Below are 27689 nucleotides of genomic sequence, written 5' to 3'. Positions count from 1 at the left end.
CAAGCACAGAACCCTGAGGAACTCCATGACTTACTCTGGTGTGTGAGGAAGATTCTTCATTTACAAGAACAAACTGGAATCTATCAGATAAATATGACTTTAACCAGCCTAATGCAGTTCCTTTAATTCCAATAACATGTTCAAGTCTCTGTAACAGAATGCTGTGATCAATCGTATCAAATGCAGCACTGAGATCCAACAGGACAAGCACAGAAACAAGTCCGCTATCAGGAGCTAACAGGAGATCATTGGTAACTTTCACCAGTGCTGTTTCTGTGCTATGATGCACTCTGAATCCTGACTGAAACTCTTCAAACAGATTATTTCTATGTAAATGATCACAAAGTTGAACTGCAACAAGAACTTTAGACAAAAAAGGGAGATTGGATATAGGTCGATAATTAGCCAACACTTCTGAATCAAAAGTAGGTTTTTTAAGTAAAGGTTTAATTACAGCAACCTTAAAAGTCTGAGGTACATATCCTGTCAACAAAGACCGATTGATCAAATCCAATATGGAAGTATTGATTAAGGGGAAAAGCTCCTTGGACAGTCTGGTTGGGATTGGGTCTAACATACAAGTTGATAGTTTAGAAGAGACTATTGCTGTTGTTAGCTCAGAAAGATCAACTGGGCAGAAGCTGTCTAAATACAATTCAGGTTCTAAAGATACATCTAAAGCTGCTCTACTTGATGATACATCAGTGATAATAGTGGGAAGGATTCCATTAATCTTCTCTCTGTTAGAAACAATTTTATTGATAAAGAATTTCATGAAATCATCACTGCTGAGAGTTAAAGGAATACATGGCTCAACAGAGCTCGGACTCTTTGTCAGCCTGGCAACAGCGCTGAAAAGAAATCTGGGATTGTTCTTATTATCTCCTATCAATGATGAATAATAAGCAGTTCTAGCTTTACGAAGGGCTTTCTTATACGTTATTAAACTATCTTTCCAGACTAATTGAGACTCTTCTAAATTAGAGGAACGCCACTGTCTCTCCAGCTTTCTTGCAGTCTGCTTTAAAGCAGCTGTGAATTATACCAAGGAGCCAGCCTCTTCTGACTGATTACCTTCCTTTTCATAGGGGCAACATTGTCCACTGTTGTAGGCATTGAAGCTATAGTGCTGTCAACAAGAGAGTCAAGTTCTACTGGAGTAAAATTTAGGTAGCCGTCCTCTGTCATATCTGCACATGGCAGTGAAGAAAAGGATGATGAAATTATCTCTTTAAATCTGGTTTCTGATGCGTTTATCGCTCACGCACACCCACCACTCGGCTACTCCGATCACAATGTTATTTTCCTGCTACCGCACTACAAACCGGAACTAAAACGCATCAAGCCACACATCCATTGCGCCGCCCTCTGGTCGGAGGACGCCATTACACAACGACAGGGTTCACTTGGTTGCACAGACTGGGACATTTTTCAGGGTGATCTGGACTACAGGGTGTCAGTGATCACGGACTACATTAACTTCTGTATCTCATGCACAATCCCTTTCAAAACTGTCAGGAGATATCCCAACTCCAAACCCTAGATCACCTACCACATTAAATGCAGCTTGAGGGAAAAGCATAAGGCTTTTCAGCGTAAGGATTGGACTGCTGTCAACTCACTCAATAGACATATAAAAATGGACATCATCAAGACCAAGCACAAATACAAGGACAGATTGGAGCTGGACTTCATTACAATGAACACCAAACAAGCCTTCCATAAAGTCAAGATTCTCACCGGTCAATCACCCAGTAAGACTCACTCCACAATCACAGATCCCACCACTTTTGCTGCCACTTTGAACTCTTTCTACACACAGTTTGACACCCAAAATCATTCTGCCACATGCGAGCAACTGCTCAATGCCCCCACCACAGTGGAGGTACAGCAGCAGCTGAGTAGGTGCAAAACTGGGAAGGCACCCAGGCCTGACAACATCTCAGCATCTCAACACCCCCCCAACCCCCCCAACCCCCCCCCCCCCCTTCCTTCTTCATTCCATCTTCTGTGAATCATACAGGTCAGCATCCATACTCAACATCTGGAAAACTTCAACCATCATCCCTGTACCCAAGAAACCACACCCCTCTGAACCAAATCACTACCATCCAGTTGCACTAACCTCCATCATAATGAAATGTCTGGAGGATGGGGGATGGAGGATGCTGTAGCATGCCTCCTCAACCCCCTCCTTCTACACCCGGAATCACCTGGTACCTTCGCATCCATTCTCTTCATAGACTTCGGCTCGGCCTTTAACACTATACAACACCACCAGATGATCAAGAAACTCTGCCACCTCAACATCCCTCCACTCCTCATCCGTTGGGTTCACAGCTTCCTCACCAACACCTCAACCACAAGCTGTAAGGATAGGCACAGTCACCTCATCAACCATCATTACCAACACCGGAGTCCCGCTAGGTTGTGTCCTCAGCCCTTTCCTCTACAGCCTCTACACAAATGACTGTATCAGCCCCTCTTCAATCACCACATCGCAATGACAATTTCTTGGAGCTAAACGTAGCCAAGACAAGGGGGCACCCTCCCCTCTGGACTGATCCCCACCTCCACCCACAACTAGTCAGTTGAACAGGTCAGACACTTCAAATACCTTGGACTCACCATAGACAATAATCTGACATTTGACCAGCACATAACTGACATCCATAAAAGAACCCAACAGAGACTCCATGTCATACGCAAACTCCGTGCCCTCTCTGTTGACCCCCACCTTCTGTCTCTATTATACACCAGCATCATTCAACCCATCCTACTGTACTGCTCACCCTGCTTTTACTACATGCTCTCATCACCAACAGGAACAAACTGACAAAAATCACACACACCGCATCCAAAATCACAAATCATCCCACACCCAACCTCACCGAGCTCAACCTCGGAGCAGTAACACGCCTGGCACAGACAATAACACACGACCCACACTGCTGCCGTCTGGTCGCAGGTTCAGGACTCTGAGATGGTGACGGGCTTGCTTCAACAAAAGCTTTGTCCCATCTGCCATCTCAGCACTCAACTACCTCCTCCAATAGCCCTTTATGGACCCAGCCCCCCTGAGTATGTCACAAGTGTTGGCTGTTTGGTGTGTGTGTATGTATATGTTGCTTAGTGTCTGGTGTTGGTGAAATCTCTGTTTTTGATTATGCATTCATGTGGCTCAGTGTTGGTGATGTTTATACGTTGTTTGATGTTCCTCAGTGACAGAGTGTGGAAATTAATTTCTCTTTGGGGACAACAAAGGCATTCTGTCTTACAGCATTCTCTGATTGACACCTTCTATATGTAGAATTCTAGTCTAGACAACTGAAAACATCTAGAAAACATCTTGAAATGTAGAAAACTGTTCACTCAATGCCATAAGTCAGCAGAAGGTCAAGGGTATGATTAAGGCAGTGAGTAGGTCTGTGAACACTTTGAGAAAATCCAATAGAGTCTAATATAGAATTAAAGTTAATATTTAGGCTGTCATTTTCAACATCTACATGAATATTAAAGTCAACCACTACAATGACTTTATCTGTACTCAGCACTAACTGGGATAAAAACTCTGAGAATTCAGATAGAAACTCAGAATAAGGGCCAGGTGGACGATACACAACAACAAACACAAGAGGTTTCTGTGATTTCCACTTTGGGTGGGAAAAACTGAGAATCAGAGATTCAAAAGAGCTCAAACATGGTTTTTTAGATGGTAAAAAGCTGCTTATGTTTTTGATTTAATGTGACTGTTAAAGTTCAGGTCTGAGTCCAATATTACCCCTCAGTTTCTAACCTGATTATTAGATTTTAGAGAGAGAGAGTCTCAAGGTGATTGATAACACTTTCTCTTTGCTTCTGTGGGCCACAGACAATGATTTCAGCTTTGTCTGAGTTTAGCTTGAGAAAATTGTTTTGCATCCACACACTGATCTGTTCGATGCAGTGACACAATGTATCTACAGGCCCGTGTTCTCCTGCCGTCAATGACACACAGATCTGAGTGTCATCTGCATAGCTGTGGTAGGACACATTATAGCTGCGTATTAGCTGGCCTAATGGGAGCCTGTAAAGATTGAACAATAGGGGTCCTCGGATGGACCACTGGGGAACCCCACAGGTCATAGCTATTTGGTCTGCGACACAGTTACCAATTTCAACAAAATATTTCCTGTCCTCGAGATAGGATTTGAACCAGTTTAAAGCACTACCAGAGATTACCACCCAGTCTTCTAACCTCTGTAATAAGATCACATGGTCAACTGTGTCAAAGGCAGCACTCAGATCCAGAAGAACTAAGACTGAGACTTTGCCTGCGTCTGTGTTCAGGCGGATATCGTTTGTCACCTTGATCAGAGCTGTCTCAGTGCTGTGGTGGGGCCTAAAGCCTGATTGGAAAGTATCAAAAGCTCGTTAGACGGGAGAAAGTCAGAAAGCTGTTGGTATAAAACTTTTTGTAGGACTTTGCCTAAGAATGGCAGGTTTGATATGGGCCGGTAGTTGTTCAGTACTGTGGCATCAGGACCGCTCTTCTTTAGAAGAGGCTTAATGACAGCAGTTTTTAAGGCCTTTGGAAATGTTCCAGTCTGGAGTGAGATGTTAACTAGATGAGTGAGTTGTGGTAACAAACTGTTCAACACAGACTTTAGAAATCTAGTGGGCAACTCATCAAGGCAGCATGTCGATGAACTCATACTGCAGATGATCTCTTTGACTGTTTTGTCAGTGACAGGTGTGAAATGTGTCAGATCTTGGTGTCTAGCTGGCTGCAGAGTAGTTGTTTTTGTTGTGGAAATATTTGCATTTTTAATGCCTTGAACTTTGTCATTAAAAAGTATTGCAAACTCATTACACATAGATGTAGAAAGTGGACCAAAAGACAGTGAAACTGGGGGGTTTGTTAATCTGTTTACTGTAGCAAACAGGGCATGATTTCAGAAAAATAACTCTCCCTTGTTCTATGCAAAGTCTGGTTGAACAGACATTGCTTTTCTTTGTAAACCTCAGAGTGAACCTGGAGCATTAACTTGCGCCATTTCCGTTTGGCTCTCCAGCACTCCTTTCTCTGTTCCCTGGCTGACTCTTCTTTTCTCCATGGTACCTTTTGCTTACTTTCAACTATTCTAACCTTGACAGGAGCAATGGTATCCAAAACATTTAAAAGACTTGATGTGCAAGAGTTCAGCACCAAGTCCATTCTAAGTGTCTTTGCAGAGTCTTGGAAAAGACACGGTATCATTTAGCTTTAAGTTGTAAGTAGCAGTTTTTTTCACCCTTTCCTTTGGAAGTAAACGTGGACTTCTTACCACTGAATTCCATTTGAAGCATTTCATGAAGTCTTTTTTCAGTTTCTAAGGTAAAATCCTTTCTTGTAGCACACAAATTTCTTGTTGATATATCCAACAGATTTCACAGGGCATGTTGAAAGGATTGTAGTCGCTGGCTCATCAGATAAGTTGTAAAAGGATTAAAAACGTCTTGGTTCACTTAAAAGAAAAAGAATAAAATTATAACTAAATAATAAAAAGACTGGTGTAAAAAGTAGAATGACTTAAGAGCGAATAAAGCAGTAAGCAGGAGGAAGCAGAGACACTTCTGCACTCTTGAGAAGCATGAAGACGTGTCTGTGTCCACATGAAACTCTGATCCTCAGCTTGCACGTATATAAGCCTAACTTTATGAAGCATGCTCAATGAATGAATGTAGACAATCATTTGATTCAGCATTTGCATGTAACAATGCTGTTTGCACCAGAAGTCATTAGACACTTCAGCGAAATAATATTTTTCATTTCTCATATGAAATGTACACACTCACCGGAGATGGAATATGTTTGATTTGATGCTTTCAGTTCTGGAATGATGACCATTGACTGAACATGGAATTTATTTACTGGGATGATCAACTGTGTAAATTCAGGACATACCGATTATCTAAGGTTGTTTGGATGGAAACATTTTACAGCATTGTGATTATGGACAGAGAATGTGGGAAGTGCCAGCTTTCACTACCTTTTCAGAAGGTTCTCTGGCAGGTTCTGTCAGCCTTCACCTGCACTCCTATGAATTAATGTTTTATCTATTGATAGCTGCCCTTTCACCATCCCTCTCACAGCCATCAATTACTCCTACTCCAGAATTCCTTAAAACTTATCACACCTCTCTCATTTCCTCTGACTTTGTCTGCCTCCTCATTGTTCAAGCTCCCTCTCCACCTCACCAATGGTGGCACAGAAAGGCTATTAAACCGATTTAAAGACTCTGAGGTCCCAAGAGTCCTGGGGATTATAATTTGCATGAATCTGCATAACCTTGTTATGGCAGAGGGAGAACGTGTACACACTGTAGCATGTGACACTTCAGAACCAAACAGCCCATTAAGGATTGTTGTGATTATCGCTCTTAACGACGGTTGGGTACTGGATGAGTGTAAAAAGTGCCACATTACTTGACTGGATCCTGAGTTTTGTTGAGGGTAGTTTCAAATGTGAGTCAGATGATATTCAGGTTGCCCTGGATTTGTTCCTGATTAAATTTCTTTTCCAATTATTTTCAGTATTCTGGTAAGAGACCATGATCCTCAGCTGGAAAAGGGTGGAATGCTCTCTCCGGGTCGGGAATGAGATCCTTCCCCAAGTGGAGGAGCTCAAGTATCTCTGGGTCTTGTTCATGAGTGAGGGACGAAAGGAGCGGGAGATTGACGGACGGATCGGTGCGGTGTCCGCAGTGTTGCGGGCTCTGCACCGACCCGTCATTGTGCAGAAGGAGCTGAGCCAGAAGGCGAAGTTCTCGATTTACTGGTCAATCTACGTGTAACCCAGGTCCCATGTAGTTCAAATAGAACTGGAGCGGTTAATACAATGAGACTGGGCCTGGGCTCGTTGTAGGGAAATACAGCTGTTCTATAGGTTACTTTGTACAGGTGTACTTTCAATAATATTGCCTACTTTTGTAATGACCACCACAACTGCACTTTTGTGCAACCGTATTCACAAATATTTATTTACAACATGAAATAAAAGTTGTATCTTGGTGTAAAAATATAAATAAAACCACAGGCTTATTATATGGTAGGAAACAAAGGTTTTTCAAAATAAACGTACAAGCAAATAAACACTTTTACTTTCCCAAAAACAAATCTATCTTGAAAACTTGTCTGAAATGAAAAGAAGGAAAAAACCCAACCCGTTGCAGGCCTGGTCGTTGCTTGGGTGCGGTGGGCCTGAAAACTAGAAGAACTGAGCATCAAATAAAAGCACGTGCATGAAGTGACAGTACTCAGGAGTCCAGCGTTAGATTAGTAAGGGCAGACGGGAATGAGGGATATTAGTCTCTCTACGGCAATGGAAATGGCGGCAGCAGTAACAAAGGAAGAAAACACAGCACAGCAGGACTGGACGGGACAAAACAGCAGGGCCATCAGTTGGAAACAGTCTCTCTCGCTTTCCCCAACGTCAGTCTCCTTAAAACATATTCAAATTGAGCCACATTATCAAACACTATCTCTTTTTGAGTAAGTATTAGCTTTGCCTAAGCTTCAGTTATATCACAGTGCTAAAGCTTTGATATGCGGGCCATTAGCACCTAATGCTACTGCATAACTAGCATGTCGCTAATCACATTACACATCCAGTCTCTTAACTATAACAGTTCGCTATAGCACAAAATACAGGCATACACAGTCATATTCACCTCTTGCAGTTTACACCAAGTTTAAATCAGGACCACGAATAGGCGACCTTCACGACAAAACTTTAAAATGCTTCCCACTCTAAGATGCCTCCTCAGTTAACTCTCCGTTCATTAGCGCCTGTTTCATTCTCTCAGCGTGCTCTATACTTCCCGCACTAACTTGTGCCACTAGTCCCGCCCCTTACCTAATGACGTTACTGATTGGCTCGTGAGTAAATGCACAACCAATAGCAAAACAGGAATCAGATGATTGACATATGACAGGTAACATATTAGGTTACACATAAACACAACTTCTCCTTTTCTCTCTCAGATGAACTCAATAACACTTTTATATTAACTTATTTTTTAACTGTAAATAGTCTTATTTATTACACTGTACATATTATATTTATGCCTCTTAACTAGCACATTTTAAAACAGTATCAGGAACTCTTAAATATGAACTTTTGTTTTTATACAGCCAGTTATTATACTGTTAATTATCTTTTAAGCTCTGGAAGTTATATGAATTTTGTTCAGGGCTACATACGTTCCCATCCTCACCTATAGTCACGAGTTGTGGGTAGTGACCGAAAGAATGAGATCGCGAATACAAGCGGCCAAAATGGGTTTCCTCCGCAGGGTGTCTGGGCCTCCCTTAGAGATAGGGTGAGAGGCTCAGTCATCCGGGAGGGGCTCGGAGTAGAACCGCTGTTCCTCCGCATTGAGAGGAGTCAGATGAGGTGGCTCAGGCATCTGGTTAGGATGCCCCCTGGACGCCTCCCTGGTGAGGTGTTCCGGGCACATCCCACTGGGAGGAGACCCCGGGGAAGACCCAGGACTATGTCTCTCGGCTTGCCTGGGAACACCTCGGGGTCCCCCCGGAGGAGCTGGAGGAAGTGGCCGGGGACAGGGACGTCTGGGCTTCTCTGCTCAAGCTGCTGCCCCCCGCTACCCGACCCCCGGAGAGGCGGTAGATAATGGATGGATGAATAAGATAAGTAATCTGGAGCCCTGTGATGGAGTGGCGTCCTATCCAGGGTGTACACCGCCTTTCGCCCGATGACCGCTGAGATAGGCTCCAGCCCCCCTGCAACCCGACTGACGGATTAAGTGGGTATAGAAAATGGATGGATGGGTGCTGTATGTGTGTGAGTGAATGGATGAATGTTTCATGTAGTATGAAAGTGCTCTGAGTGGTCAGCTAGACTAGAAAAGCGCTATACAAGTACCGTGCATTTACCATTTCAGTTTAACAAAGGATTTACCACATTAATGAGAATGAAAATTAAAGCAGCTCTCATTATTGTTACTGGAACTGTTTATAATGTCAGCTATCTATTAATTTATTTATTTATGTAAATTTAGATACATTTGACACAATATTTTAATTTGTGATGGTTTCAAAAGTAAATTCAGTCTTGTTGTTTTATGTTTTTATAGCAGTACAACCACGAATGGGAAAAGTTTTAACAGTACAGAAAAAGCTAATTAGATAGAAATACAGACATTATTTAATCAATTCTGGCTTATATTTTTATTTCAGACAGTATGATCCCAAGATATTTCATGTTTTGTCTCATACTTGTTGATTGAAAATTATTGAAGTGATTAAAAACAATGTTCCTCAAAGAAAGACTGAAAGGGATTTGCATATTTCTCCCTCTAAAGTGCAGAATATCATTAAAGAATTCAAGGAACCTGGAGGAATTTCAGTGTGTAAAGGACAAGGGAGCAAGCCTCAGCTGGACACCTGTGTAGCGAACTCAAGTGTGGAATTTAATACAAACTCAAGACTTTAAATGACTCGTCATGACAATGACATTCTTTTGTGGGGATGGTCAGTGTGGAAACACCAGATGGGGGATTTCTACATCAGGGAAGAGAAATTTACACCAACCTATGGCCCCATGAAAGCATTTTTGGGGAGTTTCTCAGCCCCTCTTTCCACAGACCTGTGCCATAAATTAGTGCTAACTAAGCTGAACAAACAACGGACCCTCTCAGGAGAGTATTGGGGGAAACCAGAACAGGACCCTTCCGACCCTATATGGTTCAAAGTAAACAATGTTGACAGTTTGTCCCGACTCTGATTCAAGCCAGAGACAGTCGCAGCATGGACCTCTCAAAAGGATCTCACCCAGAATCACTTACAGCTGAATCTTGAAATTATACTAAATGTGCTTTATATATTTGTGCAAATTCTTTCAGATTCTCAGTCAAATCACGAGCTGCATTTTAATACCTTTTTCACGATCGTACATGGGTGAATACCGAATAAGTCATTATTTTGGAAAATGACTAATTGGCCTATGGAGTCACATTGCCCCCAAGTGGTCCTTAGTACTGAATAGTTTAACCCAAAATGAAGCCAACAATGTTTATATGACATTTATATGAAGTAATGCAACTGTTCACCAATGTGTTCCTGCTGTTTCTTATTGTATTCTGTGTTTAACACAGGAAGAAAACGTAGTTTGGTTCTTTATTCATACGTCATAACTTTACAGATGTCCATCTGAATTTTGAGACTCATTATGTTATATTGTTATTTGATGTCTTTATATCATGAATCTATGTTATATCTTTAACCTTTATATCTTAACAAGTTATGGTGTTTTAGAATCCTCTGAACAAATGTTTATGAGATGGAGGAATGGAGGAGTCGAGCTGCTTTATGGCACCCTCGTAACTTTGAATGGGTCATCTTACAAAATACGCCCAGGCAGACATCACAACAGTTTCAGGCATACCATTGGCTGAAAGTGTAGCGTAAGCCTACGTCATGCCCCGCCTCCACGCATCAAACTGCAACGCAAAGTCAGAGTAGAACAGAAGAAGATGAAAAGATAGTGGAGAGATTGAATCAAGATTGAATCATGAAGAACAGAGTTTTAAGATTGATGGAATGAGAGTCTGGCGGAGAGTCTTTCAAAATGGCAGGAGAGGAAGATGAGATGGAAGAAGAAGGTCCGAACAAAGACAGAAAGAGAAGAATGTAGTAGAAAGATACATTTTGCGTTTTTGTTCGTCCGTCATAATCCTGTCTCCCGTTTACGTCAACTCTACTGCTGCACGCCTCATCACCTAGTCATCACCTAGTTTTGCTCATCAACAGAGCCAGCTTTAAGCTTGTCAATCTTTTGTGAATTTAAATTTACCTCATCAGAGTTGGTCAGCAACCAAAAACCAACTCCACCCTTGGACAATTTTGTGAATTGCGGTGAATTCGTACACCACCAACCCGTAGCCTCCCCGGGCTCCCTCTGGCGAAGGGATGTGCCACCGCCCCCCCCTCAAGGGATGGCTCCCAGACATCCCCAAGCCAGGGTGGGAGGGAGGTGCTCTGAAGGAGGGAACTGGAGACTGACTCTGGAGGGATGAGGGAAGAGGCGCCACCCGTGCAGCCCCCCAGCCCAAAGAACTCTTCCAGGGCTGCATGGTTGACCTTCTTGGCCTCCCTCCAGATATAGGTTGCGTCTGTCAGCACCAAAAAAAATGAGTTCATTAGATACTTTTAGTCTTTTTAGAATGCTGGATTTTTACCCCTCACAGCCCAGAGGTCATCGACCAGCTCCCAAAAAGCTCCGATATCTGCCGCATCCATACTGGCCATATCCTTCTGTCACAAAGGTAGCTGTGGTGTGGGTCAGTGAGAAGGGAGGACCCGGATGCAGATATTTATGAAGAAAAACGTCATTTATTTTTAAACACAAACAAACTATTCAAACAAAAGTCACGGCTGAGCTGGAATTCCAAAACTCTTAACAAAAACAAGACCTGATGTGAACTATGACTATGATAAAAAAAAAAAATATATAAAAAAGAATAATGACTTGACATGACCAACCTGACAACATGAATGATAGTGAACAATGAGGATCTGGCAATGACATGAGGAAACCTGGAAACTAAATACTGTGGGGAGGTGATTGGTGATGGAGTGCAGCTGTGAACAAAGACAGGTGACAAGGATGAACCTAATGACATGCAAGAGTGACTGGGGAAAACATGGCAAGAAACTGAATACTAAACAGAAACCTGAAAAACCTAAAGTCATAACAGAGAAATAAAAAAACCCACAGACGTGACACATCAGGCTTTCTTACTTTATACTACATGCAGTGCAGCAATGTGCTAAAATGAAATGCATTTTCACACTTTTTTTTGTCCACTAACAGCTGCAAAAAACCCAGAAGTATCGAGGCAGTAACACTCCCTTACAGTGACACAGTTTGACTCAGTCAAATGTGTTAACCCTCGTGTGTTCATTTCTCTGGAACACTTAAGCTCATGAAGCCAACAAAAATACAACCACAGTCAGAGGATTAGACGACATAAGAAAGTTTTATGATTCTCACAATAACCATTCCTCATATTCATAGACAATTGGGAGACACTCTCCTTATGTTCCAGAGTGAGTGATGGGCAACAAACACACACTACTCCCTCCATCCATTGTCTATACCGTCAATCCGTCGGTCGGGTAGCGGGTGGGCTGGAGCCTATCCCAGCAGTCATCGGGCGAAAGGCACACACGACTCATTCCGTGTATATATGTATCTATAGGTAATATATTCCCACACTTTGCTGTAGTGGAGGGATGATGAATACTAAAATAATTGTATCACCATCAGTAAGGGATAGTCACTTGATTTGTCTAACTCAATTACAAGATGCAACTAATAAGCAGAAGAAGCAGCATCATTTTTTTTATCCATCACTTACAATGGCAGCACAGAAAGGATCTATTTATGGTCATTTTAAACAAGAGGAACGGTTACAGTAAACTAAGCCTGTTAAATCTCTGTTGGCTCACTCCTGCGACAGGACCAAGAGTCAGTTCTGAAGCCAAAAAGCTTCTTTACCATGAGCCCAATCACAGTCTCCCACCATGTATTGTATGTGATAACACCTCCACTGCATTGATATCACCAACTACACCAAATTCAAATATGTAAAAGTGACTTATTTATCATTTTTAAAATATTGATTGGGATTAAACAAAAAGCAATGACACTACAGCCAAATCAACAGATTTCTGAAGAATTGTGTTCAAAGCCACCAGAAACTGCTGTAGACTTCAGTGTTGATTCAACTAATCCAAACACTTTCATTGATACTCGTCATGCTGACAGTATTGATTTTCAACTTAGTTTAGTATTAAACAATTGACCCTCTTGGACATTACATTTCCTGTACAATTTCATTGTGATTCAGCTGTCTGTGTGTTTAACAATACCGCCTTGGGGACAGAGTTCTGCAAGTCTCATTCAAAACCAACAAAACACACAAAGCCTAAAAGCTACTGCAATTGTTTCTAGAAAACTCACTCAAAATGGAAAATAGAAGCAAACTGACTACATTAGTAAAAACAGCTTTGTAATTAATATTTAGCGTCCAACAATGTGATCTTTTTCTCTTGAGCTTCTTCGTCAATATCATGTTTGGAAATGATGAGAGCTAACAGCAAATCTGTTTAGCCCGCTACTGAATCACTTACATGAGTGAACCAAGTACCCAGTTACACCTGCTTCATTCTCTGTAGCTTTTTTCTCAGTTATTCTCTCTTTATTCCTACATTCTGTCCTTTGTCTCTATCAGCTTCCCTCTTTGTCCACCTACGCGGTACTCAGGGAGATTCCAAGCACATATGCACACTCACAGATACATGCTCACTCACACATACAAACACACAGCACACACACACACACATGCTGGCAGACTGCAGTGTCCAAGGTCTGTTTTTTGTGATTATTCAGTCTGTTCGTGTATTTGAGATTTTATAGATGTGTCAATGTGTGTGTGCATGTTTCAAACATCTATGCATACATGTCAGTGGAAATGTAAAACAGTGTTTTACAAAAAAACGATAAGAAGACTGAGCCGTTAACTCTTCTTGTAAGTGTGTGGCGTTTCAACTTTACTTGCAGCTGTTGGTATAGTCTGAAATCAGCCGACTTGACTGTTATCAGTCTATTCAATGGACGTTATCAGCACACATCAGTCCCATTTATATGGGCTAGTAGGGACCTACTTAACCTACTGGTAGGTTCAGGAGGCTGTTATCAACCATTTCTATCAGTGTATCAGATATTCAAGTTAAAACTGAACAACTCATACAGGGACAAATATTACCAATATTTATAGATCATTTAGCTGCAATCTACAAACTCAACTTCCAAAATGACTGTCATGTCTATAAGTTTATCATGTTTAGGTTTCTGGTTAGTCTTTAGTTTTCGCCATGTTTTTAGTTTTCGCCAGCTTCACTGACGTCACCTGTGCTTTTCCACTCAGCTGCACTCCATCACCAATCACCCTCCTTGGTATTTAGTTTCCAGGTTTTCTCAAGCACATTGCCAGATCCTCACCGTCACTGATGAAGTTACTACTCTACTAGTTACTACTCTGACTTGACAGCTACTCGTGTCAAGTCAGGTTTGTTCTTGTTTCTTCCACAGTCATAGTCAGGTTTTTGTTTTATTCAAAGTTTCAAGTTTGTCAGGTTTTGGTATTCTGGCTTTTTGTTGTTTTGTCTATCATAAATCAAGAGTTTTTCTTTGGAAATATCTGCATCCGGGTCCTTGCTTCACCGCCACGCTACACCAGCCCACCCTTATGACAATTATATGACAAAGTAATGTAGTATACAAAGAACCTGAGTAAGAGGAAATTCTAATGTATTCAAACAGCCAATAGCTGATTTTCACAACAAAGTGAATGAACAGACCACTCCAGGGGTTATAAATCAACTTTTAGAAGCAGAATTTCATACATTTATTCTCTAGACTTCTGAAATATTTTATGGAGACTAGTAAATGTATAACCTTCATCATGTTCAGTGGAAGGACCTTTAATAATCAAGTTAAATAGAGTGTGTGGCCTTTGTTTTAATTTCTCTTCTTCATCAATCACTGTACACAGTAGCTTCTTCCAGTACTTTGGCAATCGGCAAAGGATGATCTATTATGATGTATAAAATAACTTACACCTGAAAAGAGACCAAGAGTTTTTAAGAGCACCGAAAAAGATGAACAGGAAGGAGCACTGAAGTTGACAAAGGGACAAACGTTTGTCCAATTTTACGAAAAGAAGCAACATGATACTCTATAGAATATTTTTCTCAATGGCTATGATTACATGTTCAGCATCTATACAATATGAACCTGATTGAGACTTTTATAATCAAGTTAACCTGAATAGAGTCATATTTAAGGTAAGCAATAATCAAATTAAGCTAAGTAGAGTATGTCGGTCTTTCACATTATGTGGACATGTACACACTTTAATTAACTCTATGCCAAACTTGAGTTTTCAGGGCTTCGGGTGACACGCACTGATGCTTTGCAATGCATGTGTTTGGCTTTTTTAGTAATATTAAGATGGGTTTTTTTTTTTTTTTAAAGAACCCAGTCCCATGCTTTTTTTTATGGTTGTTTGTTTCTGTTTGAAGATCTGGCAACATCAAACAGACACACCAATGTTGTCACAATTTTTAGCTGGGAAAAACAAGACTAATACGATGTGATTTGAAAAGAATGGGTGTCATGAAGGCCCTTAATGGGCGCAAAATACTAATAGTTTAGGGTCATGTAACATGAGAAAAAGTCAATAAGTGTAGAGGCTGGAACAGTGGGGATACTGGAGATGGGAGCTGGTGAACAAAAAGATATTAAAGGGGCACAGAGTGCGGAAATAGTTAGACATGAACAGACAGTGATAGAGGCGGCTGGACAGACACAGACAGTGATGGAGACAGTAGCAGTGGAGGATAATGTGCAGCAAGGTGCTGATAAAGCTGGAGTAGAGGACATGGAGGATGAAGGGTCTTCTAGTGTTAGAAAAGGAAAACCAAGAATAAGGCAAACTTATATTAGGGACAAGAAGGGTCAGACAAAAAAGCAAGAGGACAGGAAGGGGGCGCAGAAGAACTGTCTCAGGTCAGTGAGGATGACTGACTTCTTCACAGTGATGATGAGATGCCTGATGGCTCACTCTCACTGAGCCAGAAAAGTCCAAACCATTACAGTATAGACCAAGGATCAAGGATTTTCTATTGAAAACATGAGAAACCTTAAGATTGAAAGTTTTTTTTTTCCTGACAAGGACATTTTTGTGCTTTCTGCCAGTAACTTTATGAAGAACAAAGATTATTTTACTGATCATCAACTTGACAGACTGAAAAAACTGCTTTATAAAATGAGACTGGCGCTTTATTATGGTAAAGATACTAACGCACTGTGAGGGCTTCTTGACATTGGTTTTGGTCCTGTTTCTGTTAGTTTTTGCTCTTCTCTCTCTCCGTATGAATTACTTAAAAGTTGGCAGTTTGAAATTTAACGGGGGAGAGATTTTAGGCTAGAGAGCTAGCTCCTGCTCGCTCTTTAAAGTTCAATGTATCTACAGGGTACATATAAAAAAAATCCTAGTCGTATAAGTAGTAAAAACAAACTCGTTTGCTGCTGCAGAGCGACCAGAAAGGCTGTAGCCTCTACAGCGCCATGGCTTAGTGCCCTCATTTACACAGTCAATTGTTATATGAAATAAGTCATTGCTTCTCATTTTTATGGGGAAATAAACTGGACATTGTCAACAAAACAGTGGTACGCGATGTTGTGCTTTTTAAAAAGGGAGTCCAAGGGCAGCATATACAAAGTAGGAGCTAGAATTGACCTTTGGGAAACTCCCTAGGACAGAAGGGCCACGGAAGAGGATAATTCACCAATGGGGACAGAAAAGCTCCTATCAGTCAAGTATGACCTGAACCAATTAAGCGCTGTGCCCTTAATGCCTACACAATGCTCAAGTTGAGAATAGAGTTGTTAACTGTGTCAAATGCGGAGGTTAAGTCTAACAGCACCAACACAGCAGAGTGTCCTGAATCCACAGCTAAAAGAAGATTGTTAAACTCTTAAAAGGGCAGTCTCAGTACTATGACAGGGACTGAAACACTACAATGCTCCAGGGTCCAGGGATTGCTTTTTTAAAATAAGTTGCACAATAGCATGTTTAAAAGCAGCAGGAACACACCCTGAGCTGAGAGAAGTATTCAGAATCAGAAAACTTTATTGATCCTGGAGGAAATTGCTCAAGTTACAACAGCACTCATGTAAATACACACGATGACAATATATTAGCACACGCAACTCGTGCTAGCAAAGTAAAATAGGAAAAACACACACGGAAAACACTGCCCAGTTCAATAAAAACATGATAAAAAGTGCAGCTCTATATGAGTTTTTTGCCAAGGTAGAAGAATCAGATGGATATTGTACATGTGGTATTGATTTATTGCACAGATAATACAGTAGAAAAAAACTTTATATTGCACTAATCATCAGTTTATTTAGACGTTTTTTTGGCTGCCACCTTCAAGCTGACCCCCCAACACACCACAGTATAGAAGATGGCACTGACCAACACAGACTCATAAAACATCCTCAGCATTGTGTTGCAGACTCCAAATGACTGAAGTATGTTTCGGGAAGTACAACCTACTTTGGCCTCTCTTGTAGGTGGCTATCGAGTTTTTTGTCCATTCCAGTTTACTGTCCATATACACTCCCAGATACTTATAATCCTGCACTATCTCCACGTCTGTCCCCCTGATGGTCATGGGGGTAACTGAAGACCGTGTTCTCTTCGGGTCCACCACCATTTCTTTTGTCTTGCCGATGTGAAGCTACAGCTGATTCAGCTAACACCAGTCGACAAAAATGTCCACAACCCTCCTGCATTCTGCCTCGTCGCCATGCCTAACACATTCAACTATTGCAGAGTCACCTGAGCATTTCTGCAGATGACAGCCCTCAGTGTTGTACTTAAAATCAGATGTGTATAGGATGAAGAGGAACAACGACAGAACTGTTCCTCGTGGAGCTCCTGTGCTGCATAGTTTTGTATCAGAGACACCACCTAGTAGCCTGTGGTAGAACTGTGGCCTTTCCGTGAGGTAATCCATGAAACTAGTGAAGCATATACCTGCATAGCAGACAGCAATTTTCTAGCCGACATCGGTTGAATAGTGTTAAAAGCGCTGGAGAAATCAAAGAACATAATCCTCAGAGCCCCTCTTGGTTTGCCTAGATGACTGAAGACACGGTGCAGCAGGTAGATGATGACATCATCCACACCCACCTTGGCCTGATAGGCAAACTGTAGGGGATCTAGTGCCAATCTGACCAAGGGACGGAGGATCCCCAGTACTTGTCTCTCCAGAACCTTCTTGCAGTGAAAGGTGAGTGCCACTGGCCTGTAGTGGAGAGCTGGGACGTGAACAGCACCGACACTCTTCTGACACTGAGGCTCAAGTTGAAGATCCTCAATAGTACTCCACAAAGCTGGTCGGCACAGGTCTTAAGCATCCATGGATTGATGACGTAGGGGCCAGCCGCCTTGGTTGTGTGTAGCCTGTGGTGTTTCCATCTCACTTGGTCCTCAGTAATGGTGGTGGTGGTGAGTTGTCTGCCAGTGTCAGATGGAGCACCGGTGATGACTGGTCTGGGAGTGTCATATGCTCTGGAGGTTTGATCGAAGTTAAGGGGCAGGCAGGATTGGGTCCCTTTGTTGAAACTTTTAAAAAACAGGTTAAACTCATTGACCCTTTCAGAGTCACCTGTCCCCTGCTGTTGGGCTTTAAGCCTGTGATGGTGTTCATACCCCCCCCCCCCCCCCCCCGTTTTTTCAAGGCACACCTGCAGGGCAGTGCTGGTCTCCTCTGGCCATTCTTTCACTGCCATGGAAGTGACTGGCTGCCTCTTTACAAATGACTCGTAGCGAGGGAGGAGGTGCACCAGGTTTTGGTTTTAATCTCCCAAGAGGTGGTATGGCTGCGCAGCTGTACGCCTCCTTGACATTAGCATACAGTCATATCAGGTCTTATCGCTGAGCTCCCTCGTGTCCTTCCGAGATCAGCTGCTCACAGGTTTAAACAATGAACCGGTCTTGGCCGTGTTAGCGTAAGCAACGTTCAGGCAGCACCAACAAAGAGCCACTACTAGTAAAAACCCGTTTGCAACTGTCAAACTGCATGGTTAGAGAGGGCACAACTTATTCATAAAAAGAACTTCAGGTAGAGTTATTAAGCACATAACATGAAATAAAAACACAAAAGTACATACGCAACACGGAGCAGTTGAACCAGGCTGCAACAAGGCTTGCGCCTACACACACACCATGGTTGAAATGCGTGATCCAATAGTGTTTATAAACATCCTTAACATTCCTGCAATTTTTGCCTGAAACTCCTAAAGAAATCATTGCCTGAAGTAAATTGAAAGCTGTTCTTGAACATTTGAGTAGAGGCCTCTTTTGAAAGAGAAACCTCTGAATTTCCACCCACAGAATCTCCGTAAATACTACTGTCACAGAGTAATATGAGCTTGAATACACAAATATATGGATTTTTATGTCTGCCTAATTTTTCTTCCCAAATATGTGCCTTAAAAGTGACTTAACATATAGTAACGGAAGCACAAACACATTGTTTCTTTAAACAGAGCTTTGGGCATACAATAAAGAAAAGTACAAACAAATAGTATGGTCTAAAATCTTTTTTTTTTAATTAAAAAAAAAGTACATAGTAAACAATACTGAACACTATTTACAATTGGCATATACATTATTTGTTGTTGGCAACATATCAATCATTGCTGCAGTGTCGACCTGGCAAAAGCACATCATATGTGGGACACTGTACAGGAGTCTTGGTCTGGCAGTGTCTGCACCTCAAGCACCCAGCTGTGCTGTGTCCTGATATGTGCACAGGTTTGTGATAACTGGCAAGAAATGGTCCATATTCAGCTATGGCGGTAGACCCCGCCTCTGCCAACTCCAAGGCTAAGGTCTCGCTGAATGCCTTCTGGTGCAAAAGAACCTCACCTCTGCTTCTGCTATGTTCTTTGTACAAGATGATGGCATTCTCAAAATCAATGTCCATGACGTAGTAGAAGTACTACTTCTGTATTTTGTGCAAAACCTTGTTGTATCTCATCAGGCCATCTGATAGGTCAACTCCCCCCCATGTACCTAAAGGGACAGTAGGAAAAATAATATCAATATGTCCAGCACACAAATTATTACATTTCAAAAGGCAGAGAATACTTGTGTTCACAGTACATACCAGATGATGTGGAAATAAGCAGGGGTCCAGGTGGACGTTGGGGTTTGAAGAGGAGTTGTGGAGGAGTAATGTCTTGAATCTGTCCGTTTACCAGGGGACTCAGGACACAGACGCAGGGTCGTATGGGTTCGAAGAGGTTTTATTAATTTTTTTATTAAACACAGCACACAGCTAGGCAGGGCAATCTCCCAGCAGCGCAAAAGAAAAGGCTATGAAAAACTTAAGCCCTCTCCTCAGTAACTAAGCGGAGGAAGAGCGCAGCTATGAAAGTTACAAAACTCTCCAAACTGGGAGGAAAACAAAAGGCTATGAACACACAAAGACACGCTCTCAAAATGAGGCGGAGTAAAACAAAAGATGCACTCTTAACCAAACAGAGGCTTTATGAACTTTAATGATAAACTTAAAGCTCTCCTTTAACGGAGGCGACTAAGAAAAGTTACAAAAAAAAAATAAATAAAAATCACTCCTAGAAAACAGAGTAAAAACAACGCTATCAAACTGAACGTGTTAGAATAAATAAATTAAGGCTATGGACCAGAATAATCTATAAAACAAGACAGAACTGCAGGAGGATCGTTCAGTGCAGGCTCGTGGAACTATGGATCGAGGTGAACTGTGGCTCAAGACAAAAGGCTGGTAATGCAGCTCGAACAGAGACAACATACTGGCACCAGACAAGGGAAACGCAGACTATTTGAACACATGAGGGACCGAGGTGAACAGGTGGAAACACTTGGGAATCAGGGAAGACAATGAGACGCTTGACACGGGAGGAAGGGCAAGATACCTGAAACGAGAGGGAACAGTTAGTGCTTTCAAAATAAAACAGGAAATGACGAGACAAAACATGGAACGGAAAATAAACCATGACAAAATCCCAGTATCATTCCAGCACTCGTCGGTCAGTCCTGAAATTCCAGTTTGACCACTCCTGGTCCTTTGAGCAGACGAGACATGAACGACGTGCCCTGGTCATTCAGAACCTGTTTCAGTCAGTCAGAATAACTCCGGGCAGGATGCACATCAATGAGGCACATCCACCCAAATTCCAGGCCAATAACATTGGGCCATTATCCCATGTGACCAGCCATTGGGTTACTCAACTCAACTCAAACTTTATTTATAAAGCACATTTAAAAACAACCGGGGTTGACTAAAGTTATTACAAGAAAGATTAAAAAAAAAAGAAGAAGATGATTAAACTTGGTTAAAAGCCAGGGAGAAAAGGTGTGTTTTAAGGGATGATTTAATAACCTCAAATGATCCTGCAGATCTGATGTGCTTATTTCAGACCTTTGGTGCGGCCGCCACAAAGGCTCGGTCACCTTTGGTTTTTAGTTTTGTTGTAGGGTTGACCAGTAGAAACTGATTGGAGGATCTCACTGTTCTGGCTGGGGAGTGAATTTGAATGTGCTCGGTCAAATGAATGGTCAAACGGGCAGCTACATTTTGTACCAGCTGCAGGCGGTGTAAGAGTGAGTGGTCCAGGCCAAAATAAAGTGAGTAACAGTAATCCAGTCTTGTGTTAATGAAAGGATGGATTACAGTCTCCAGATCTCTGGCTGTTAGGTTTCCTTTTACTTTCGGTAAAATTCTCAAATGATAAAAACTGCTTTTCACGACTGAGCTAACCTGGCGATCAAATTTCAGCCTGCCGTCAAATATTACACCAAGATTTTTTACAGAGGACCGAATGTTTGGTGTAAGTGGGCCCAGAAAGCCAGCAGGCAAGTCTACTGGACCACATCCAAACAGTATGATTTCGGTCTTGTTTTCATTTAGATTCAGAAAGTTTGAGGTCATCCAGGATTTAACATCATTTAAACAATCAAGCAATGTCTTTACGGAATCATTGGATTTGGATGTCAAAGGTAGATAGATCTGAACATCATCAGCATAATAATGAAAAGAAAGATTATACTTCTTGAAAATTTACCATAATGGTAACACATATAACAAGAAGAGAATCAGCCGTGGGGGACCCCAGAAGTAAGAGGGGCTGAGGATGAGGTGAATTCACCTAGCTGCATACAAAAACTCTGATCGGTCAAGTAGAACTGGAACCATGAGAGAGCAGAGCCTGTAATGCCCCCCTATTGCTCTAGTTGTGTTAGGAGGATCCCATGATCCACAGTGTCACAAGCAGTAGACAAATCAAGGAGCACTAGCATAGCTGGGTTTTCCTGAGTCGACGGTTAACATTAGGCAAGGCAAGGCAAGTTTATATGTATAGAACAATTCAACAACAAGGTGATTCAAAGTGTTTCACAGAGACATTAAAACAGAAGAAATAAAAAGCATGATTTAAAATTTAAACAAAAGAAGGAAATAAGAACAATAGATAAAATCAGAAAAAATTATATATATGAAAGATAAAATCAATAGTTAAAACATGATTCCGTTTTGAAACTCAAGCTTATTCAAATGCAGCTGAAAATAGATGTTTCTTCAACCTGGACTTACATACTGAGTGTTTCAGCTGATCTGAGGCTTTCTGGGAGTTTGTTCCAGACATGTGGAGCATAGAAGCTGAATACAGCTTCTCCATGTCTGGTTCTGACTCTGGGAACTGATAAAAAACCAGATCCAGATGACCTGAGGGGTCTGGAAGGTTCATAGTGGGTCAGGAGGTCACTGATGTATTTTGGACCATTCAGAGCTTTATAGACCAGCATCAGAACCTTAAAGTCTATCCTCTGATGGACAGGCAGCCAGTGTAAAGACTTCAGAGCTGGACTGATGTGCTCCACTTTTTTGGTCTTAGTGAGGACTCGAGCAGCTGAGTTCTGGATGAGCTGCAGTTGTCTAACTGACTTTTTAGGCAGACCTGTAAAGATGCTGTTACAATAATCAAGCCTACTAAAGATGAATGCATGGACTAGTTTTTCCAGGTCCTGCTGAGACATCAGATCTTTTAGCCTTGATATATTCTTAAGGTGATAGTAGGCTGACTTTGTTATTAGATCATTAAAAACTCTCAGCAGTGCTGTCTCAGTGCCATGTGATGGTTTAAAGCCAGAGTGAAACTTCTCATAGATATCAATGGCCACTAGGAATGATTGGATCTGAATAAAAAAAACATGTTCTCTAAAATCTTGGATAGCAGTTTAGAGATAGGCCTGAAGTTAAACAGCACAGAGGGATCCAGGTTTTTCTTTTTGATAAGAGGCTGGACAACAGCATGCTTGAGAGCAGCTGGAACACATCCAGAGCTAAGACAGGAATTAATAAATAAAAGTATATCATAGCCCACCTTACTGAATACCTCTTTAAAAAGACGAGAGGGGATGCTGCCTAAAGAGCAGTTTGTAGTTTGCAGATGTTGAACTACCTTGGCTAGTGCAGGGAGGGACACAGGTTCAAACTGGTCAAAAACAGCATGTGAAGAAGGAACCGTGACGTCAGAGCTCTGCAGAAGAGATGGCAGGAGATTTTTTCAGTAAAAAAAATTGAGAAAACCCTCCAAAGGATGAGCGAGGGTACAACTGGAGAGTTATCACAAGGATTTACAAGGGAGTTAAAAATGTTAGAAAGAACTTGGGCCTTGTTACTATTGCAAGAGAGAGAAGGAGAGCTGGGTGATTGAACAGTGAATAGACATAATTGACATGATTGATGTGGTGTCTGTCGGGTGACACGGACAGGAATAGGAGAGGGTCAGGACTAAATAGTGGTATGATCATTCTGCAAAATGGAGCTGTGGTGATCTGGTGATAGGACAGTGCTTGTTGTGAATGTAGGTGGGGAAACGGAATCAGGTTGGTGATTGTGTGATGAAGATAGTCAATTGCAAGTGTGGTTGACCGCATGCTGTGAGTTAGCAGCAAGCATACGGCTTCCCAGCTTATTTGAATGGAGCACGTCTCTGCCATACAGGGAGGGTCGAAGTTCGAAGTTATGAATGAAGCCAATTTTGTGTTCCCTGCAGACAGACTGGAGCCAGGTGTGTAAACACAGGATCCGGCTAAAGCGCCCCGAACCACACCCTAACGTGGGGATTGGTCCACAGACAAAAAACATTTTTCCACAGGTGTTAAGAGTTTTAATGAGGCTGAAGTCAGCTTTTGTCTGGTCGAGCTGGGTGGGAAAAGGGGCAGTGGCCACCGTTGCAGGTGGCGGTGGACCACCAGCCAGAGGATACGACACACCCGAAAATGATGATCACATTCTATAAAGAAAAGGCTGTGTTTCAGCCCAAACCATGTTGATTTTATAACCCCAGCCAGTTGTTTTGAAATCTAAACCTAACAGACTGATGTTATTGCCTAAACCCAACCTTTCATCATAACATGTTGTGTTTACATATAACCATGGCAACCAACATAATGCTGTCCATGAAAGGATGATCATAGAAATAGAAATGGAAAAATACTTTCTTCATATTCAAATTCAATATTAGTCAAGTCGTTAAATTTTTTTCTTTTTTAAATTTTTTTTTTACAATGATTGTATATTAGAACAACAACAATAATAAAAATAATAATACATTAATATATACATAAACAAATTTGAGAAAAACATCAAAGTCAGCAGTCACTATTAAAAAGCCTTATGGCTGTGGGGACAAAGGACCTCCTGAACCTCTCAGTCCTGCAGCCTCTCACTGCAGCTGCTCCTCTGACCTGCCAGGATGCTGTGGAGAGGATGTCTGTTATTATCCAAAACAGAATATAGTTTCCTCCTCATCCGTTGCTCCACCACAGCACTGAGAGGGTCCAGTTTTCTGCCTACCAGAGAACTGGCCTTTTTTACCAGTTTGTCCAGACGCCTACAGTTTTTGTCTGTAGTGCAACTCCCCCAGCAGACAACAGCATAGAACAGTGCCCTCTCAGTGATAGTGTGATAAAACATGCATATCATATCACTACAGACACTGAAGGACCTGAGCCGTCCCCAGGTATTTGCAGTCTCTATCTCCCTGACATGTAAGGAATGTATTTTAGCACTATCCATGATAATTTTGAAATGTTGACATAATTGTCATTTGTTGGTCCCACACAAGGATGCATGAAGAAAATCACCCTGCATTTTTATCATTCCACACTTTGATGTGTACCATAACCTGCTACACTCTCAGATACCTGAACTGTGTGACAAAGTTTTGCAGTTCAAGTAAATTACATACACACAATAAACTATTCCCCCACTTTTGCCTGTTTTGCCTGGATGGATGCCACCTTTCCGTAGACTGTGCAAGTATTTGTTGTAACGTGCTGTGGTCAAAGGTTATCTGGGTGTAACTCTGGCTGTGGCACATTACAAATTCCCTGATCTGCACCAAGTAAAGCACAGCAACAGACCGATATTATGCTTCACAAGCTGTTGGAATTATTGCGTTTAGAGTATCCTGGTGCATTTGGTCTTAAAAGGTCATGAAAACCCTTCCCAGTGAGGACGTGTGGATCCCTAAACTAAAGACATGTGAATGACATGTGCTCTCAGGTGGAAATGTGTATGAATTAACCTCCTGTGGATTGTCAATGTTAATACTTCAATGAACGCTATTATGGTTGTATTTAAGGGCATGACCAAACTAACTTCTTTTGATTCGAGGACATGTTGGCATGATAGGTTAACCAATGAGCCTACGCTGTTGGGTGTGAGTTTGCACAATTGTGTCTCTGTGTTAGCATTGACTGATGACGTGTCCAGGGAATACCTTACCTCTCACCCGAAGACAGCAGGGAAAGGCTCTGCCCACCCATTACCATGACAGGATAGTTTGGGTAAACAGAAGAGATGGATTTGTTTTATATCAATTTCAAAATAGACCTCTTATTTCGAAGCCGTAACCTGAGCACCACCAGACCTGAAGATCTGCAGACTCTGTATCCGACATAATAGGTTTTCTTGAAGAATTTTCAGAAGCCTGGAAGCCTGGAATTTTTTCATAGTTTAGCACCAAGCTTTAAACATCAAAAAGGTTTGTAGTTGTTTTGTTTCTCATCATTACTGATAATGAATATTTTTCTTTGCCATTTTTCCAAACATTCATTCATTCATTCGTTTTCTAAACCAACTTGATCTAATTCAGGGTTGTGGAATCTGAAGCTTATTCCAGCTGTCACTGGGCAAGAGGCAGGGTCGCCAGTCCATCACAGGGCCACACAGAGATAGACAACCATGCACACTCACTCACTCCTAGGGACAATTTAGAGACACAAATTAGTCTAACATGCATGTTTTTGGATGGTGGGAGGAAGCTGGAGTTCCTGGATAGAACCCACATATACACGGGGAGAACATTCAGACTTCACAAAGAAAGGCCCCGGCTGGGAATCAAACCAGGAACCCTCTCGTTGTGTGTGCTAACCACCAGACCACCATGCAGCCCACTTTCCAAACAGTTTTATTCAAAAACATGGAAAACGCAGGTATCAATGATACTTGGTCATAGCTCTTTTTAATTACGAAGTCCTGATTAGCTAAACAGAGTCAGTATGCAGATCACGTTAATGATTCATGTATTTGATCAATCCTGTGAAGTATCATTTTATCCTTTTAACAAGGACTTTCCTTTAGATGTGTTTTTCTTCATACCTGTCCTTTGGTCCTTCTAATTTCTAGATTTGCATTGGCTACATTTGCTTTTATGTTAATTGCACTTAAAAATGTTGGTATTCCAATATGTAGTCATGTTAGTTATTATCATCACCATCACTGTGACTGTCACTAACAGCAGTCACTGTATCAGTGGTAATATGTATCCTGTAAGATTATGTAGGCTTTATACATGGAGCCAAACTCAAATCAGTGATTTTAAGATGTATCTATCCATCTACCTATTTTTATTTGGTATCTGGGTCATGTACCATAAACTGTGCACACCAGGCCTTACACATTCACTTAATACTTAAATTCCCTCAAATTAGTCTGAAATGTCATACTGACAAGTGAAGTTTAAAAAAAAAAAAAAGTTTTACAGTTAAGAGATACTAAGATATTACAAATTATTTAGGATGAATGGATTTAAACTTAACTAATTTCCAACTGTCACCATGAAACATTGCTCTTGCTTTGATCAAATTTTTCAACATGGACAAATTTGTTGATTTTCTTCGTTGGTGCTGCTCTGTCAATGAAAACTGAAGTATTAAAGAAGAAACTTTTCTCACTTACCTGCAGGTCGTAAGTTTCTCATCGCCAATGCTAGAGTGGAAAACTGTGCCATCATCTTCTGCAATGATGGTTTCTGCCACCTGTGTGGTTACACGCGTGCTGAGATCATGCAGAAGCCATGCACGTGTAACTTCCTCTACGGACCTGACACCAAGCGACTGGCTATTGCCCAGATGGCACAGGCCCTGCTGGGGTCAGAGGAGAGGAAAGTGGAGATCAACCTGTACAGAAAAGACGGTAGGAAATGAAACATCAACTGCAGTGATTCAGAGGGATTTTAAATGGGTTTTTCTTGCTCATACAGGAGAGAAATGTTGGGTTTCTGGTCTTCTGACTTGCACAGGAGATGATTATGGGACTGATAATCTGATGTGTAAATGGTGCAATGTGCTTGCAAGTTTAGGAAGATAAGTGTGTGCCTTAAATTCTTAAATTTGAGGTATTGTGATTATGCATTAACAGACATGATGAATTCGAAATGGAAGTCAGAGCATGTGTGTGTCTTTTGTGTTTAGGAAATGAAATGAAGGTCAGGTTAAGAAAGATGTAGTAAGTAGAGTCTGTGTCCTTTAGTCAGCCTTTTGTGATTATGAGAGTGGAGTGTGCATTGAGTGGAGTTTTATGTGTTTGAATGATTTTGTCTGATTAACTTTAACTTTTTACTGGTAGATTTTTCTTTCTAATGATGACCATAACAGATTAGAACAGCTGTTTGATTTTAAAAAGGAGTTTGACTAACAGTCTTCCTTTTCTTTTGATTCTATAACAAG

At 41.5% G+C, this 27689-nt stretch overlaps 1 protein-coding gene across 1 annotated transcript in view; it reads left to right on the top strand.

Moving 5' to 3' along the window:
• kcnh2b (potassium voltage-gated channel, subfamily H (eag-related), member 2b) overlaps positions 1–27689 on the top strand; it is a 350621-nt gene that overhangs the window by 9413 nt on the left and 313519 nt on the right. Inside the window, exon 2 of the mRNA XM_072378053.1 lies at positions 26926–27156. Within this exon, the coding sequence (XP_072234154.1) occupies positions 26926–27156 (231 nt within the window). The remainder of the gene's footprint in view (positions 1–26925; positions 27157–27689) is intronic.

The sequence above is a fragment of the Leuresthes tenuis genome, unplaced genomic scaffold (genome assembly GCF_036924035.1).
Source record: "Leuresthes tenuis unplaced genomic scaffold, fLeuTen1.0.hap1 SCAF_24, whole genome shotgun sequence".
NCBI classification, from domain to species: domain Eukaryota; kingdom Metazoa; phylum Chordata; class Actinopteri; order Atheriniformes; family Atherinopsidae; genus Leuresthes; species Leuresthes tenuis.
This window is presented reverse-complemented; position numbering and strand designations above follow the sequence as displayed.